The sequence below is a fragment of the Ochotona curzoniae genome, unplaced genomic scaffold (genome assembly GCF_017591425.1).
Source record: "Ochotona curzoniae isolate NIBS_2020 unplaced genomic scaffold, NIBS_Ocur_1.0 contig_4501, whole genome shotgun sequence".
In the NCBI taxonomy this organism is placed as follows: Eukaryota; Metazoa; Chordata; class Mammalia; order Lagomorpha; family Ochotonidae; genus Ochotona; species Ochotona curzoniae.
Genome location: NW_024466307.1, coordinates 7835970 through 7851724, shown reverse-complemented (window position 1 = coordinate 7851724; position 15755 = coordinate 7835970). Strand labels below are relative to the sequence as shown.

At 44.6% G+C, this 15755-nt stretch overlaps 1 protein-coding gene across 3 annotated transcripts; it reads left to right on the top strand.

Moving 5' to 3' along the window:
* Positions 1-1967: 1967 nt before the first annotated feature.
* On the top strand, positions 1968-15073 carry ARRDC3 (arrestin domain containing 3). Of its 3 annotated transcripts, XM_040986036.1 has the most exons (8): positions 1969-2544; positions 6274-6355; positions 8125-8272; positions 9260-9362; positions 9665-9921; positions 10172-10334; positions 10608-10762; positions 12387-15073. In XM_040986036.1, the coding sequence occupies exons 1-8, from the start codon at positions 2265-2267 to the stop codon at positions 12441-12443; spliced, it is 1245 nt and encodes a 414-aa protein (XP_040841970.1). In that variant the 5' UTR covers positions 1969-2264; the 3' UTR covers positions 12444-15073. The 3 variants fall into 3 exon arrangements, with proteins under 3 accessions (XP_040841971.1, XP_040841970.1, XP_040841972.1); XM_040986037.1 differs by lacking the exon at positions 12387-15073 and having other exon boundaries at positions 1968-2544; positions 10570-10739; XM_040986038.1 differs by lacking the exons at positions 1969-2544; positions 8125-8272 and having other exon boundaries at positions 5240-6355.
* The last annotated feature ends 682 nt before the right edge of the window (positions 15074-15755 follow it).

Here is a 15755-nt window from a genome sequence, read left to right as displayed (position 1 = left end):
GTATGGGATCCCGACGCTTGCAAACTGAAGATTTAGACTTCGAGCCATTGTGCAGGGTCCTGTTTTTAGCTAATTCATATTTTTTAAAGATTTATTTATTTTTATTGGAAAGGCAGATTTACAGAGAGGAGGGACAGGGAGAGAGCTTCTCCCTGCTGGTCACTCCCCCAGGACTTGGGCCCTGCTCCGCTGCCTTCCCAGGCCCTAAGTGCAGCTGGATCGGAAGTGGAACGGGCACCTAGAGAATGCCAGCACCGCCATGGGAGGAACATCCTACAATTGGCCACCATCCCAGCTCCTAAGTCTTACTTTAAAAAAAATAATAAGTTATAGTCTAATTGGAGAAATCTCACTAAAAAATCCAAAATACTGCCATTCTTGCTTGCCCTTCGTAACTTTAACTATAAACGTAGTAATGAGTTTAGGTACTCACGCTGTGCTGGGTGTTTAAATCTCTGTCTTGCTTCTTGGTACCAGAGAGCCAGTGCTGAGCGCAAGCAGACAGCCTAACAACGTCACCACTAGGGGGCGAAAAAGGACAAGCAGTATCCGTCATGCCAACTAGCCCAGGTCCCAGGTGCGTTACCGAGATGGTCCACCAGGTGCCAGCCAAGAGACGGGGGAAAAAAGACCACAGAAACACGCATAGCAGTCTAACACTTTGAGATCAATGGCATCACCCACTGTCCACAGCGTTTATGCATTACACATCCCTCCAGACACAGCTCTGGAGTCCCCAACACCGCCTTCTCCAGGAAAACCCAACTGCATCCAAGCGTGTTTGGTCTAAAACAGCAAGACCTCGGAGTACAGTTCATCGGGCCTCACAAGCTCAATCTACACAAACGTCTTATGCAGAGTCTGACGGCCAGCACGGCCGCCGAGGTCCACCATCTTCAGCCACCTTTTCCATGCAAGCAGTCCCGTGGCTTGTCAGCCATCTCACCGAGCTAGTGCCCTTCGACTCGGACTGCCAGGACCATGTGCGGCAGCCTTTGCTGTCTTGTTAACCAGAACATTCACAATCAAAAAGAGAAATGACTCAGTTCTTGGCTTTAAGATGCAGCAGAACCACTATGCGGCAAACCAAGGCTTTGCAGCATTCATAATCCCAATAAAATCATTTAAAACATCTATGCACTCTACACTACCTTTCTAAAGCCACCTCACCCCCTTCACTAATTTGTTACCAAGATTTTTTGGGGTGTGGGGAGACCCTGTTGTCAATCAGGTCAGCAGGCTGCCACGTCACCCTCGCCTTTCTGCTAAGGTGGCACTCTGGGCACCGGGTTAGTCATGCCATGCCCTGTGTCGGGCTGCGGGCAGGGTCTTCAGCAAAGGACTGCCTCTTCTCCCGCGGAGGACGCGGCCAAGGCGCTGTCCCTCGTCGTGAGAGAAGGCCAGCCTCCGGGCTGGGACCCGGGCTCGCTGGAGGGGCTGCGGCCCTCTGCACCCTGCCTACCAGTTTATTGCTATTATTTTTACATCCACGCCCAGAGCTCGCCCGCCTCCGAACAGTCTCATCCCTGGCCTGCCTTTTTTTATTATTATTATTGCTTTTTTCCTGTGAAATTCGTTAGCCCAGGCGCAGCCAGCCACCAAGTCGCTGGCCCAACCGGTTCCTCGCTCCCCTTCCCCACCCCCCACCCTCCCTTGCCTCCTCTCATCCAGGGCGGTTGGCAAAACCCCACGGCGCCGGGGCCCGCGCGCGGCCACGCCTGCCTCCTCCCGCGCCCCGGGGCCGGCTGGGCACACCTGCCGCCCGGGCAGCCCCTGCGTGCCCCCTGGCCGCGTCCAGCCGCGGGCACGGCGCGCTCGTCGCTCCTCAGCCGCCGGGGGCGCGCGCGCCGCTCCTCGGCCGCCGGGGGCGAGCCCGGCCGCCGGGAGCGCGCGGGGCGGGCAGCCCGGCGGCGGCGCGGCGCGCGCCTGCGCACTGCGCTTGTTTGTCACAAAGCTGCTGTTAAAGTGAGCTGGCAGGCCCCGGCCGCCCGTCTTTGTACCGAGACCACTGAGACGAGCGCGAGCGCGGAGCCGCAGCCGCTCTGCCGCCCCGACCTGGGAAGAAAGCTCCATGAACTGTTCCTAAAGAAGCACTGATCCTGCCTGCAAGACTTTCTCTTTTAATTTGCTTTTTTTTTTTTTTTTTTTTTCACGGCCAAGACACCGATCAGTGTTCAGTGAAGGTCACATTTTTTAGCGATCTTCACTTTTTTTTTTTGGTCTTACATTCTCTTTTTTTAATAGATTTTTTTTTTGTTACCAACATGGTGCTGGGCAAGGTGAAGAATCTGACCATAAACTTCGACTGTCTGAATGACAGCAATGTCCCCGTGTATTCCAGCGGGGATACTGTCTCAGGAAGGGTGAATTTAGAAGTGACTGGGGAAATCAGAGTCAAATCTTTGAAAATCCATGCGAGAGGACATGCAAAAGTACGCTGGACCGAATCGAGAAACGCCGGCTCCAACACTGCCTACACCCAGAATTACACGGAAGAAGTCGAGTATTTCAACCATAAAGACATCTTAATTGGACACGAAAGAGGTGAGTGGTGCACGGGTCTGCAGACCCGCTGGCTCGCCGTTTGCTGGAGGTTTGCAAAGTTGCGAGGCTGGGGTCCTGGACCTGAAGCCGTCATGCATGCCGGCATCTGCAGAGACTGCAAGCGGCGCTTTCCCGTAGCGCCGGTGCCCGCTCGCTCCGTGCCACGCGCACTGGAGCCCCACTGGCACCTGGCTCGATAATTCTGCCCAAACCCGAGTCCTCCACGGTGCTGAAACGTGTTCGAACGGATTGCTGAAAGCTGAAATCTAGCGTTAGCCCCCCCCCACCCCCCGCTCCCCGGCCTTTACAACCCTAGATCAAAGGCTGAGCTTGGAGGAAGACGGGGAACAATATTTTAGCAGGGTTATTGGGTGCATTTCATCTGAACATTAACACTCGCAAGATTTTTATAAGGAATTGATCATTGCTCTTTGATACAGGGTTTCCCTGGCTCATTTTGACATATGGCATTGCCAACACCCCACGTGTTTTTTTTTTTTAACTGATTCTTTGCACAGCTTTTAGAATTTTACACCAGGCATTCCTTATTGTTAAACACAGCGCCTGTCCTTGCGGCAGGGCTCAAGTCATCCGGGGCCGGCAGCTTCCCTTCGCGAGCATCTTAACTTTGGAACGTGCATTCAATGAAACCCCTGCCAGTCCATTGGAATTGAAAAGTAGACCGCACTTTGCGCTCGGTTTGGGGTTGGAAGAGGGCAAGGGGGTCCTCCGATTCCCCCCTCTATTGTTTAAATGGTTACATTGGAAAAATATAGGAGACTCTAAGCTTGTTTTTCTAAGTTTCCACCCTTTGTTAGAAGCGGTTCAATCCTGTTTCGGACCAGTTCTGGGGGGTGGTGAGGAGGGGCGCTGCTGCAGCTCTCAGCAGATTGGCCGCGCGCGTCAGGTGGTGGCGGTGACTTAATTCCTAGCCCAAGAAGAATATAATGTTAAAACCGGTTATGTAATGTTTGTGCTTCTGCTTTTTAATGCAGCATTGAGTTGAGATGTTCACTATTTTTTTTCAGAAAGAAGAGAGGCCTATTTTTTATCTCCGTTTTTATATCCAAAATATATACCCCGTCTCCGGGGAGTGCTAATGGAACTAAGGCAAGGGAGAAATAATGGGAGCTTTGAGTTACAGCAGTAATGCATTATTAGTTTTTTTTTTTAAATGCTCAGGTACAATAAATTCTTCGGTGGGCTTTCCATAGTTAAACCTAGACAGTTTCGCATCTTGAGATAATTTCCAGTTCGACTGCTGGCACATGCCAAACTACCTTCATGACAGTTCTGGTCTCTGTTGGAAGGCGGACACAGGAGTTCGAATTGGGGCCTTTTCTGGGCATTGCAGCCTTTTATAAAATTGGGAAGAACAAAAGCATTTTTCTCTCTCTCTCTCTGAAGGAGCTGAGACTTGGGTGATGGCACCGTGGGACCGGCGAGTTGCGCGGTCAACCATACACCGTAATCTCACCCACGACTTCGTGGTACAGACCACGAAGCTCCCCGCACCTAGCCAGGACCCCCCCCTCCCCCGCACGCCCCTTCCCCTAAGCCGGGCCACGCGTGGGGACGAGCTCTGGGGTCGGCAAGAGTTTCAATGACTTCCACTGGGAAGCTCTCAAACTAGCCTGGCGGCCGAGGCCCCGCCCCGGGCGGCCGGCGATAGGCGGAGCCGCGTTTGTTAGCCTGTTGCTAAGGCGATGCCAGGCGCTGATTGGATTGGGCGGGCGCGGTGGGGCGAGCGGGGCCGGCCGGCTGGGGCGCGGCTTGGAACCGGCGTGCGCCGGTAAGGGGCCCTCGGATGCCCGCCCCCGCTGCCCGGGCCTTCCCGGCTTCTCGTGGGGCTCCTGTGGGGTGCCCTCCTCGGCCCCGTCTGTCAGGGCGCCCAGGGGAGAAACGCCCCGAGTCTTCCTCACGCGGAGGGCGCGCGCTCCTGCCGGCTTTTACAGGTGTCGCCCCGTCACCGGGGGCGCAAAAATAACACAAATACACCCGCGGGGAGGACCCTGCGTCCCGGGGCGTCAAAGTGGCTTCTAGAAGGGACTCCCCCTTTCCTCTCAGCTGAAACTAAGCTGCTCTTTGCCCAGCTGCCCGGCCTCTCCTCCTCAGTCCGGCTACCTGAGGGGAGAGAGGAGGTGGTGGTGGTGGTAGTATGGCCGGTCGGGGGCGAAAAAAGAAAAAGGGGGTTCCAAACACCCTCCTCTAGGCTTCGGGGGGCCCCTCGGCGAGCGTCCCTGCCGCCTAGGCCATTGTCTGGCCCTGAGCTTCCGCGCCCACCCCTTCCCCGCCATGGCCCGGCCATGGCCCTCGTTGGAAGCATGAAGGTGTCAGGGTGGCCCGAGCCAGATCGAACCGGTCGCCGGCTGGGGCGTGTGCAGCGGAAGCTCCTGCCGCCTGGCCCCGCCCCTCGCCCCGCCCCCGGCGCAGCAGGCTAGGCTGCGCGGGCGCGAGCGCGACGTATGCCGTATGTATAGCGGGGCGCGCGGGCGGCGGCGCGCGGGCGGGCCGGCTGGGATCTGCTCGCGCCGGTTTAGGCCGGTCCTCTCCTGCTCCGGTCTAGTTCTTGATTGACAGCCAGGCACTTGTTTACCACGGCGCGGGCCGGCGCTGCTGCCATCAGAGTGCTGAGCTGGCACAAAAAGGCAGGGAGAGGGAAAGAAAAGGAGAGGAGGGCAAACTTTGGGCGCCTTGGAAGGGCGCGAGTGTCAACGCCCCCCACCCCGAAAGTCCCCAGCTAGTATTTTGCTGCTGTTGTTTTTTGGGGGGGCTGAGAGCCGCCCAGGGGAGTTCCCCGAGGCAGGAGGGAAATATATGGAGATATTTTTAAGCCAGTCACCCAAAGTGTCTGCTCGGAGGTGCTTCACACACACCCGTTCCTTTCCGAGGAAGCCCCTCGTTTTTTTGGGGGGGGGACATGCTGTACTCTGTGAAGTGAGGAGTTGACGGGGGTCCCCGGGGTCCCCCACCACGTCCCGCCGAGGAGGTGTCACGGGCTGAGGGGACCCCTGCCACGCCATCGTCCCCTGCGCCTTCCCTTCCTCCTCACCTCAGCCGCGGCGCGGTGGGCTGGGGGGACGGAGGGGCTGGGAGATGGAGCCTCAGCACTTTAGTTCTTGCGGCTGCAAAGTGGCTTCGTTTTAGACACATTTTCAAGGACGTGGGACGAACGGGTGTCCTGGTACCCAGGCACCTTCCAGATCCGCTCCTCTTACGTCATTGTTAGTTCAGGTACCCTTGCTAGAACTGCCCATTTGTGGTGTTGCTGGGATGCTCTAGTGATTGTTTTAGGGCAACAAAGAATTATTTTTAGCTGTGAAACTGATAGAAAAATCGTGGTTCCTTTTTGTATGTAAGGGTGGCTACTCAATTTTCCAGCCATTTGGGAATCGTAATGTCGGCTGTAATGCACCTCCCCCTCCCTGCCCGCCCCATCCAACAGATTTTAAGGTGTTAACGTGAACGGTGTTTGTGGCGTCCGCACGTGATGAATTAAACATACAGGTAGCATTTTCTTAGTGTGACTTCAGACAGAGCGCTTTTGGCTTTCTAGTTTTGGTCATTTTTTCAAGCCACCTGACCACTGAATTTTCGCTTTCTCCAGGGAAACTGAAGAAGATGGAGCTAGGGCCTAGCCCTCAGCCTGCTTTACCACAGGAGTGGGTTGAGATCCTGGCACCGAGAGGGCTGTATAGAGTCTTAATACAGTTTCTGTTTTTCTTGTAGATGAAGATAATTCGGAAGAAGGCTTCCACACGATTCCTTCGGGAAGGCACGAGTATGCATTTAGCTTCGAGCTTCCACAGACGTAAGTGTTAGCAGGCTTAGGCAGTTGTCACAGGCCCCCGTGGTCAAAACAAGTCTCTGAAAAAGAAATACTTGATGTTTTCGGTTTAAAAAAAAAAGAAAAAAAAAAACCCTTTTCCTTATTGAAATTTGCTAGAGGAAAACAATATGTTCAACCTAAGAAGCAACTTTTTAATCTGTGGCAAAATTATAGAAAAGGAACCTCGATGGTAGGATCCTGTGGCAAAGTTGCTGAGATTTTTATCAAATGAAATGTCTGGGTGCTAGTGAGACAACGGGCACGTCATGCTGTTATTTGCCAAATCTCAGCAGTTTCCGTTTATAACATTCCACGCTTTGCAAAGGCTAGCCGATGGCCTTAACTCATTGAGGTTAAAACAGTTAAAAAAAAAAAAAGTCGTAAGCCTTAGCAGTGATGTTGTCTTGGGAGGATTCTGATCACTTGTGTGCAGAGCTGCTTCAAAGATGACCCAGATGCTAACAGCTGGGCCTGACGGGAATGCATCATACCTCATTACCACCGGGGCCACTATGAAAGGGAGGCGGGGAAGTGAAACAGCCTTGATGGAATAGCAGGTTGCTGGGAGAGATTTACAAACTTTTGGTGTGATACCATATATTAAAACCTGCAGACTGGCACTGAATGCTCACTGTTTAGGAGGATAAACTTAGCAGAACGATGTCCAGTGCCAAAGTACATGAGTCTGTGCTAATTCTAGTCCTTGAGTTGATATAGGTCCAAAAAGTTCGTAACGGGTATTTTTCAGAGTAGTCTAATTACCACAGTTAAGGGCATCATTTTGAACACATTGCTCTCATCTTTCTGAGAAAAATACTAGAACATGAGTATAATGAGGTTAATAATGGACCTGAATATTTTCAGAGGGCATTTATTTCTTAGTTATGAACCACGGTAATATACTCTGAAAAACTGGCATCAAGTTAAAATCTGGGAGTGCCGAGTTTTATTTTTCTGGACCCTGTAAACTAAAATGAGGGTGGAGAAAAAAAAGCAAAAACACCTGTGCTTCTTATGAATATAAGCTAGCATTCTAGCTTGTAAATAATGCAACATTAAATTAGAAAAAGCTCTTCCAGAAGTAATGAAATCTGGCAGAGTTCAAAAACAGCTGTCTCTTGCCACAGGTCAGTAGGTTATATTCTTATGTTTAAGTCTATAAAGTGAAGTTAGGAAAGCTAGCCAAGAAAGAATGAGACCCTGGGTACACTGGGAAATGTAAATCATTTGTTCAGAATTCCAGTGGACTTTGTGAATTGTGAAGTTTTCGAAATGATAATGACTATTCTAAGATTTTTATAGATGTTAATTGTTACATAAAGAGCTAATACTTTCTGGCTAATGGGAAGGGCAACACTGAAAGCTGTTTGGTCTGAATGTTGAAGCAGTGCCCAGAATTTCTCAATAGAGTTAAACCATTCTCTATTTTCAAATTCTTGACCATTTTGGGCATTGCTCATTAAACTTTGATTATTTTGCCACCAGTATTAAGAGTAGCCTCTTCTTAGTTTAAAGGAATTGCATCCTTCTGGCTTTTTAGGACCAAATTTTTATGATACTTATAGTTTATTGCTATGTGAAAGCAAAAGGTTTTTCCCCAATGACTTATCCCTTTGGAAACTTTGAAAGATGTATCTATTTAATGCTTATTGGTACATAAACAGTACGATATATTAACACGTATTCTGACCTACTGTGTAATTCTAGAAGGAGGTGTAAGATTAATATATTGACCTTTATATTCTGCACAGACCACTTGCTACCTCATTCGAAGGCCGACATGGCAGTGTGCGCTATTGGGTGAAAGCCGAGTTGCACAGGCCTTGGCTTCTACCAGTAAAGTTAAAGAAGGAATTTACAGTCTTTGAGCATATAGATATCAACACTCCTTCATTACTGGTAAGAGTGGACTGGATTTTTCATTCTTTGTTTTTGACATTTAAATATGAATGAAACTATGGAATCCTCATAATTTTTAAGTAGTAATTTTAAAATTCCATAAATACATATATTTTAAGTAAAGCTAAAAGCATACAAATTAATGAGGAATATGCTCCTATTTTTGATATGACAGTAACTAAGTAATTTAATACCAGTATATAGAATATGAAGTATCTCTTACCAAGAATATTACCGCAGTATCAAAAAAAAAAACACACCAGATTCCTAGATTCATTTCCTGAATGATTAGAATACAGCAGTAGTGTCATTTATAAAACAATATTGTTCACTTGAAAATGCCATCGTCTAAAATGTGTACTGATTGCATTGTTCCAATATAGGGATAGTGGTCAAATGACGGGGAAGCGTCACTTTGATGGAAAAACTTAATTCCATTTTAAAAGGAATTGTTTTTATGAAATCTGAATTTGACTTCAAAAACTTTGATTTAAGCAAATGATAACATCTTCAAAGGAAAGAATGAACCTTCAACATAAACAGTTTTCCTTTTTTTAAGTACTGAATTTTTCATTCTGAAAAGATGTTAACATTAGGAATTGTAACCATGGAACTCTTGGTGCTGCCTTATCTTAAGGCAGTTTAAGTAGAATATGGAAAGGGTTTTTTTTTGTTTGTTTGGATGCTTGGTTCTTTAATTACTATATTTATAAACAGATTAAAACAACATTTACGGGATAGAGTGTTAAGCCCTCTACCCTTTTTTCTTTCATTAAATGAAAATTTCACTGAATGGAAATTTATATAACGATTAAAATAATGGTTTCATTATGAAGCCATTTAAAGTTTTTAAAAAATAGAATATATATGGGTATAGAAAAGAAATAGTGCTTTTAATTGTATGTTCTCTATAAGTTTAGGATTGATTTTTTAGTCTTCCGGCGGTGTACTAATGCGTGCATTGTTGTTTCTGTGTTTGCCTTGCAGTCACCCCAAGCAGGCACGAAAGAAAAGACCCTGTGTTGCTGGTTCTGTACCTCAGGCCCAATCTCCTTAAGTGCCAAAATCGAGAGGAAGGGCTATACCCCAGGTGCGTGCTTTCTGTCAGGGTCGGCGCGGGCCCCTGGACCTGGGCTGCAGAATGTCCACAGCATGGGCTGTGATTTTGCTGAGTAGCACAAGTTATGTTTAAGCAGTTTCATTTTCCAAATTGTAACATACATGGTCTTTGCAACCAATACAAATGAAAGCTTCATTTTCATGATTCTGTGCTTGGTTAGTCCTGGGACACCATTTTCATCCATGAACTTTAATTCGGTTACTTGAAGAATTCACATCGATTTGGGTTTTTAATGGTAAATACATGTTTGTTTGTTTGTTTTTGCCCTCTAGGTGAATCAATTCAGATATTTGCTGAAATTGAGAATTGCTCTTCCCGAATGGTGGTGCCAAAGGCAGCCATTTACCAAACACAGGCCTTCTACGCTAAAGGGAAGATGAAGGAAGTCAAGCAGCTGGTCGCCAACCTGCGCGGCGAGTCCTTGTCTTCTGGAAAGACAGAGACATGGAACGGCAAACTGCTGAAAATTCCACCAGTTTCTCCCTCAATCCTTGATTGTAGTATCATCCGTGTGGAATATTCACTTATGGTATGTGTGGATTTAAAGTTACGAAGATATTTTGTTTTATATCCAGGATTTATGGATATATACCAGATTCAGATATTTATATAGTGTGAAGTATCTATTGACTTTATGTAGATGTACTATATAGTGTTGGACTTAGAAGAGAAACTTGATGTATATAATCAGAAAATGAAGTAAATGAGGGCCTCAAGTAACATTAAAATTAGATTATTTCCTTTTAAAACATAAGTCTTAGAATCTCTTTGTTGTCTAGGTGTACGTGGATATTCCCGGAGCTATGGATCTGTTTCTTAATTTGCCACTTGTCATTGGTACCATTCCTCTCCATCCATTCGGTAGCAGAACCTCAAGTGTCAGCAGTCAGTGTAGCATGAATATGAACTGGCTCGGTTTATCCCTTCCTGAAAGACCTGAAGGTAATTTACATGTCTAAGCCTAATCTTTTATTGTTATCAAGAATATTTTACTTTGTTTCTGATATTTCATTAGCCAAGATAAACTTAGCTTTCTCTAAAGAGAATATCGTGTCATTAATGCTAAATTTAGATTTCTGTGTTGTATGTCTCTAGTTTTAATCACCAAGTAAATTATTGTTTTATCCTGACATACCATTTTAATACCTACTATTCTGTGTATCTTGACATGCATAAGAACGTGCTGTTCGAATTGCGTGTATCTTTCTCCTTCAGCGCCACCCAGCTATGCCGAAGTGGTGACGGAGGAACAAAGGCGGACCAATCTGGCACCGGTGAGTGCCTGTGACGACTTTGAGCGGGCGCTTCAAGGACCACTGTTTGCGTATATCCAGGAGTTTCGGTTCTTGCCTCCACCTCTATACTCAGAGGTAAGCACTCATCGTGAGGTGGCAGGATCTCCTAAAAACAGCATTGCAGCTTAAAAAACAAAACAAACAAACAAACACAGATGTTGATTATCATGAAAACAATAAGAAAAAATTCAGGCCATCAGATTGAAAGCTAAGATTAGAACTGTAAATTTTACTAAATTTGACACAGATTGTTTAATATTACTGGAAAAATGGATTGTGATCCAGTCTCGTTCATTTTAATTGGTGAAGGGATAATTTCTTATTTTTGAGCATCAACAGAACAAGCATTTTTAAAGCACTGATTAAATAACATTTACAATGATCTCTTAAATCACATTCCCACTATTAAGAGACTGTCTTTATTCGTATCATGTTAGTGTAAATAAAGCACAGCCCTTACTTGGGAGAAGTGCAGATAGAGTGAGAAAAAACAAACTTGGAAGCAAAATCCTACATGAAAAGGTGATGGGAATGTATCTCATTTGAGGCAGAGCTTATTTGGCCCTGGGGTCAGGCGGGGCTGCTGGGAGCAGGGCTCAGTAACCTGGAAAGAGCAGGGCTCAGTCACCTGGAAGGAGCAGACACTACAAGGATGACACATTCACAGTTGCCTGCACGTTCTTCACTAGATTTTTAATTCTTGCTATCCTATTAACTCCAAGTCATAACATTTCTATTATTTGATGCCAAAATGTTCTGCTAGTTGTAAAGGTTTTGCTGCATCTTAACTCTGACAGTACTGCATTGCTTATGAAGTCAGTCATTGCCGTATTAATATAGTTTCATGATGGACCAGAGGGGCCTTTTAAAATAATGGCATTATAAGTATTACTTTATTTATAAGCAGTTCTGCTTCACTTTAAAATAAACCAAGGAAAATTAAGAATTAGTTTAGATAAAAAAGGGTTCAGGCTATATTTAACTAAAAATGTTTTGGGTCATTTTTGTTTGTTTGCTTTAAAAGGTGAAGCATTTTTGCATTTTTTCCATATTTAAATGCAAGTAGATAGGATTAGTCTTGATTAACAGTATTTCTGTGAAATAAATTTTTATGGAAGAAATGTGCCTTTCTGTGACTATAGTCTCTGTACCTGCGAAGCAGCTGATATGCATTCATTTTCTTGAAATTTGCATATATGTGAAAATCACTGCAGGGCACATCCGGGGTGCACGTCTGGGCAGCAGTGCTGCTTCCGGACACACTCGTGTTTAGGCCTGCTGCGTTTCACTTCCTCAGCACCCAGAGCACTGTGCAGCCTCCCTCTTCCCGAAGCCTATCAAGGGAGGAGCTGAGTTTAGTGGGGAATGAAAACGATCTTTCTCAAAGTTCATTGCTATGAAGATATGTTCTCCATTGTGTATTTAAGTCAAGGTGAGGCCTGCATTTAGTGATAACATTTTATCACTAATGTTAGAAACAGAAGGGTTATTCTGACATGTTCTTGGATAGTAGTAAGATAATGGTCAGTATCCTTTTTCCATATATCAAAATACTTCATATGTAAAAAGGAAATAGTTGGTTATAATTTGCTAATTAGTTCATTACAGTTTTCACCAGTGCTCAAAAGTTAGTCATTTGCAGCATTCTTTGTAGACCTCATCGAATAGCTAAATTTTTTCTCAATTCAATTCTTTCCAGATTGATCCAAATCCTGATCAGTCAGCAGATGATAGGCCATCGTGCCCCTCTCGTTGAAGGAACACGTGGGTGAATCAAGTTGATGTAGGTTCTGAACTCTATCTCTTCCGGCTGAGGACACAGAAGTATCTTGGAGACACGTTTTCAGAGGAAGTGGAATGCTTTTGCCCAGAAAAATGGCGAATACATGAAACAAGCAATGATGATGCTCTAGAAGCCTGAACGGCAGCATCTGGGACTGCTCCAGCATGCTTGAAGATCTGAGTTTTCTCCTTTAAGACTGGCACCTACTGAGGGCAGTCTTCTTAGCCTAGGGTCATATGTGGCAAGACACCACGTTGCAAAGAGGGATGATTTCCTTCTTTTGATTTGAAAATTTGCACATGCTCAATGCTTAACATTGTGCGGTTCGATGTCACTACAGCTTTTTTTTTTTTTTTCATTTTTGCCAGACTCTTGATGCTCTTTTAAAACTTGTTTGTGATCAGCACGACAAGGAACAAAAGAAAGCTTTGAGAAAAATTTACCATGAGAAACACGCACTGGCCTTTTGTGTTTTATTTACTGTAGCCTGGACTTGATCTGCGTATGCACATGCTCGGAATCGTCCTCCTCGGCTGACCAGGTGTCACCGCCGCAGCTTGGATCCTCTTGTGGATTTATTTACAGACATCAAATGCCTTCAAGCCAATCCTTTCGCTGTATGTTTTGCAGCCTACTGTAGTAGATACGCAACAGATACGTGGGGGGGAAGCATAAGGGGAGGAGCTAATAAGAGACTGTCAAGGTTGTATACCTTCCTGGTTTCTTTTAAGAATGTGTTGCCTTTCTACTATTACAGCAAAGCAGCATTTTGTTACTGACTGCCTAAAATCACTTAATCTCAGGTGAACGCATCACTTGCCAAACTGTTGGAATGCTATTTGTGTTTTGTTGCACTGTTGAGTTATTTTGTTGTTGTTTATTTGGTTGGCTTTTTGGAGAGGGAAATTTGGAGACGGGACATACACAAAAGTGATAACCCACCCACATCCCCTTTTTATCATTACATAAAAGAAGAAACTAGCAGAACTAAGAGTGGATTATAGAAAGGCAGTGTGGCAAGCACCAGCAAGAGCTGAGGGCTATTGCTCTTGAAAATTATTTTTTTTATTATTATTTTAGAAGTATGGAAATTTACCAGTCACTGGGGAAAGTGCATTTATTTTTATATAGAGCTACTTAATTACCTCCGGAACACATATGTTGGAAATCATTTTTGCTGAGGCATGGTCTTTTAATGAGCAGGAATGTAGAAGTTGAGGTTCACATTGGAGAGCTCAAGTTACACATTTACTTTGCTACTCCATCTTGGCGGAGTGTGAGAACCCAAGTTTATTCCAAAAGTGTATAACTTCGTGATTACAAATGTTGGGATGTTTGCTGGGGTAGCAGCTTCAGTTGTGTGTGGGATAAGTGTACAAGTGAATAAAAATGCTGTTTCCCATTACCTATACAGCAGTTAACGCAAGAAATCACTTATTTTGAGTTTATATAGAAAAGATGGGAAAAGCAGTCATTTAAAGATAATTAACAGTTGGCTCATCACAAATATACCAGCAATCATAACATTTGAAACTACATATTCCAAGGTACCAAGTGTACTGGTTTTGTTCATTCAGGAAGAACTCGGCTCTGATGTTTCTAATGCAAATCAGCATCTCTGATGTTGCAACATATGTGTGAAACGGGTAGTACATCTATCCTCCCATTAACCCCACGTTAATAAAGTGGCTGAAAATAACAGTAACTCTGGCTTGGTGCTTGACCTGGTTAAATACTGTCTTAAAGCTTCATACAAAACAAATAGGCTTTTCCATAAGTGGCCTTTAAGAAAACATGGAAGAAAATTCATGTTTGAAAAATGCTGACAGGGTGAAGAAAGCCCAGTGTAAAATGAATCGCGTTTTAAGTGATTCAGTTAAAGGGTTGGGCTCCCGTAGCAAACTAATATTAGATAATAAGGAAATGGGGGTGAAATATTTTTTTATTGTTGTTAAATCATTTTGTGAATGTCCCCCTCAAAAGAAGCTAATGGAATATTTGGCATTAAGGGCATTTGGTGGTTTTGTTTTTGTTTAGGGGGATTGTCCAGAAAATCCCTTTTCTCTCTTCTCATGTCTAAGACTAGGGAACAATTGTTGATATGCATAGCGTTGGATTATTGATCATCTTACACTCTTAAAAATGACACGTGAAGCAAGAACGACCAATATTCTGATCATTGGCACTGGATCACAAGTTGTGATCATTTTTAAATTTATGAAACTTTGTTAAATAAAGTTTTGTCCACTAAAGTATTTCCTTACTCTCATTTTAGAGGCATTACTTTCTTTTAAATATTGGTCAATTCCTGACATGATGTGAGGTTCACAGCTGTATTCCAGTATTCATGATAGACTCCTGATTTTTCAATTAGGAAAAGATCCAAAATGTTAGCAAAACAAAGTGCAATATTAAATGTTTGCTTTATAGATTATATTCTATGGCTGTTTGTAATTTTTCTCTTTTTTTTCTTTTTATTTGGTGCTGAATATGTCCTTGTAGGCTCTGTTTTAAGAAAACTATGTGGGAAATGATTTAATTATTCCTATTGCTCTTCCTTGTGGAAAATAAAGTTTGTTTTTTTTTTCTTTTTTTGTATAAAATTGTTTGGAAGTGTCTTTGAGTCTTATTATATCAACAATTTATCATGCATGCCAAGACTATGAACATTACAGTTCAATTCCTATCCTGGGGTAAGAACAGCTAAATAGGTACTAGAAAACACTGAGCTTAATGGAATTATAATAGTATCAGTTTAACTTACAATTATGGATTCAGTTTTTTTTTAAGATATATTTATTTTTATTTCAAAGTCAGATATACAGAGAGGAGGAGAGACAGAGTGGAAAATCTTCCATCCGATGATTCACTCCCCCAAGTGAATGCAACGGCAAATGCTGTGCTGATCTGAAGCCTGGAACCAGGAACCTCTTCCAGGTCTTCCAGAGGGGTGCAGGGTCCCAAGGCTTTGGGCTGTCCTCAACTGCTTTCCGAGACCAAGGCAAGGGAGCTGGGTGGGAAATGGAGCTGCTGGGATTAGAACTGGCCCCCATATGGGATCCTGGTGTGTTCAAGGTGAGGACTTTAGCCACTAGGCCACGCCGCTGGGCCCCGTATCCAGTTTTAAATAGAACCTAATTGTAGCCAGGCAAAATAATTTCACATTTCAGTACTTGTTCCCTCTCAACATGAATATCTAGGTTTCCAGTATTTTAGAAGAATACAAATTGAGAAGTTACAGCCTATTGAAAAATTCAATTTTTCTAAAATTTAAGTATGGAAAAT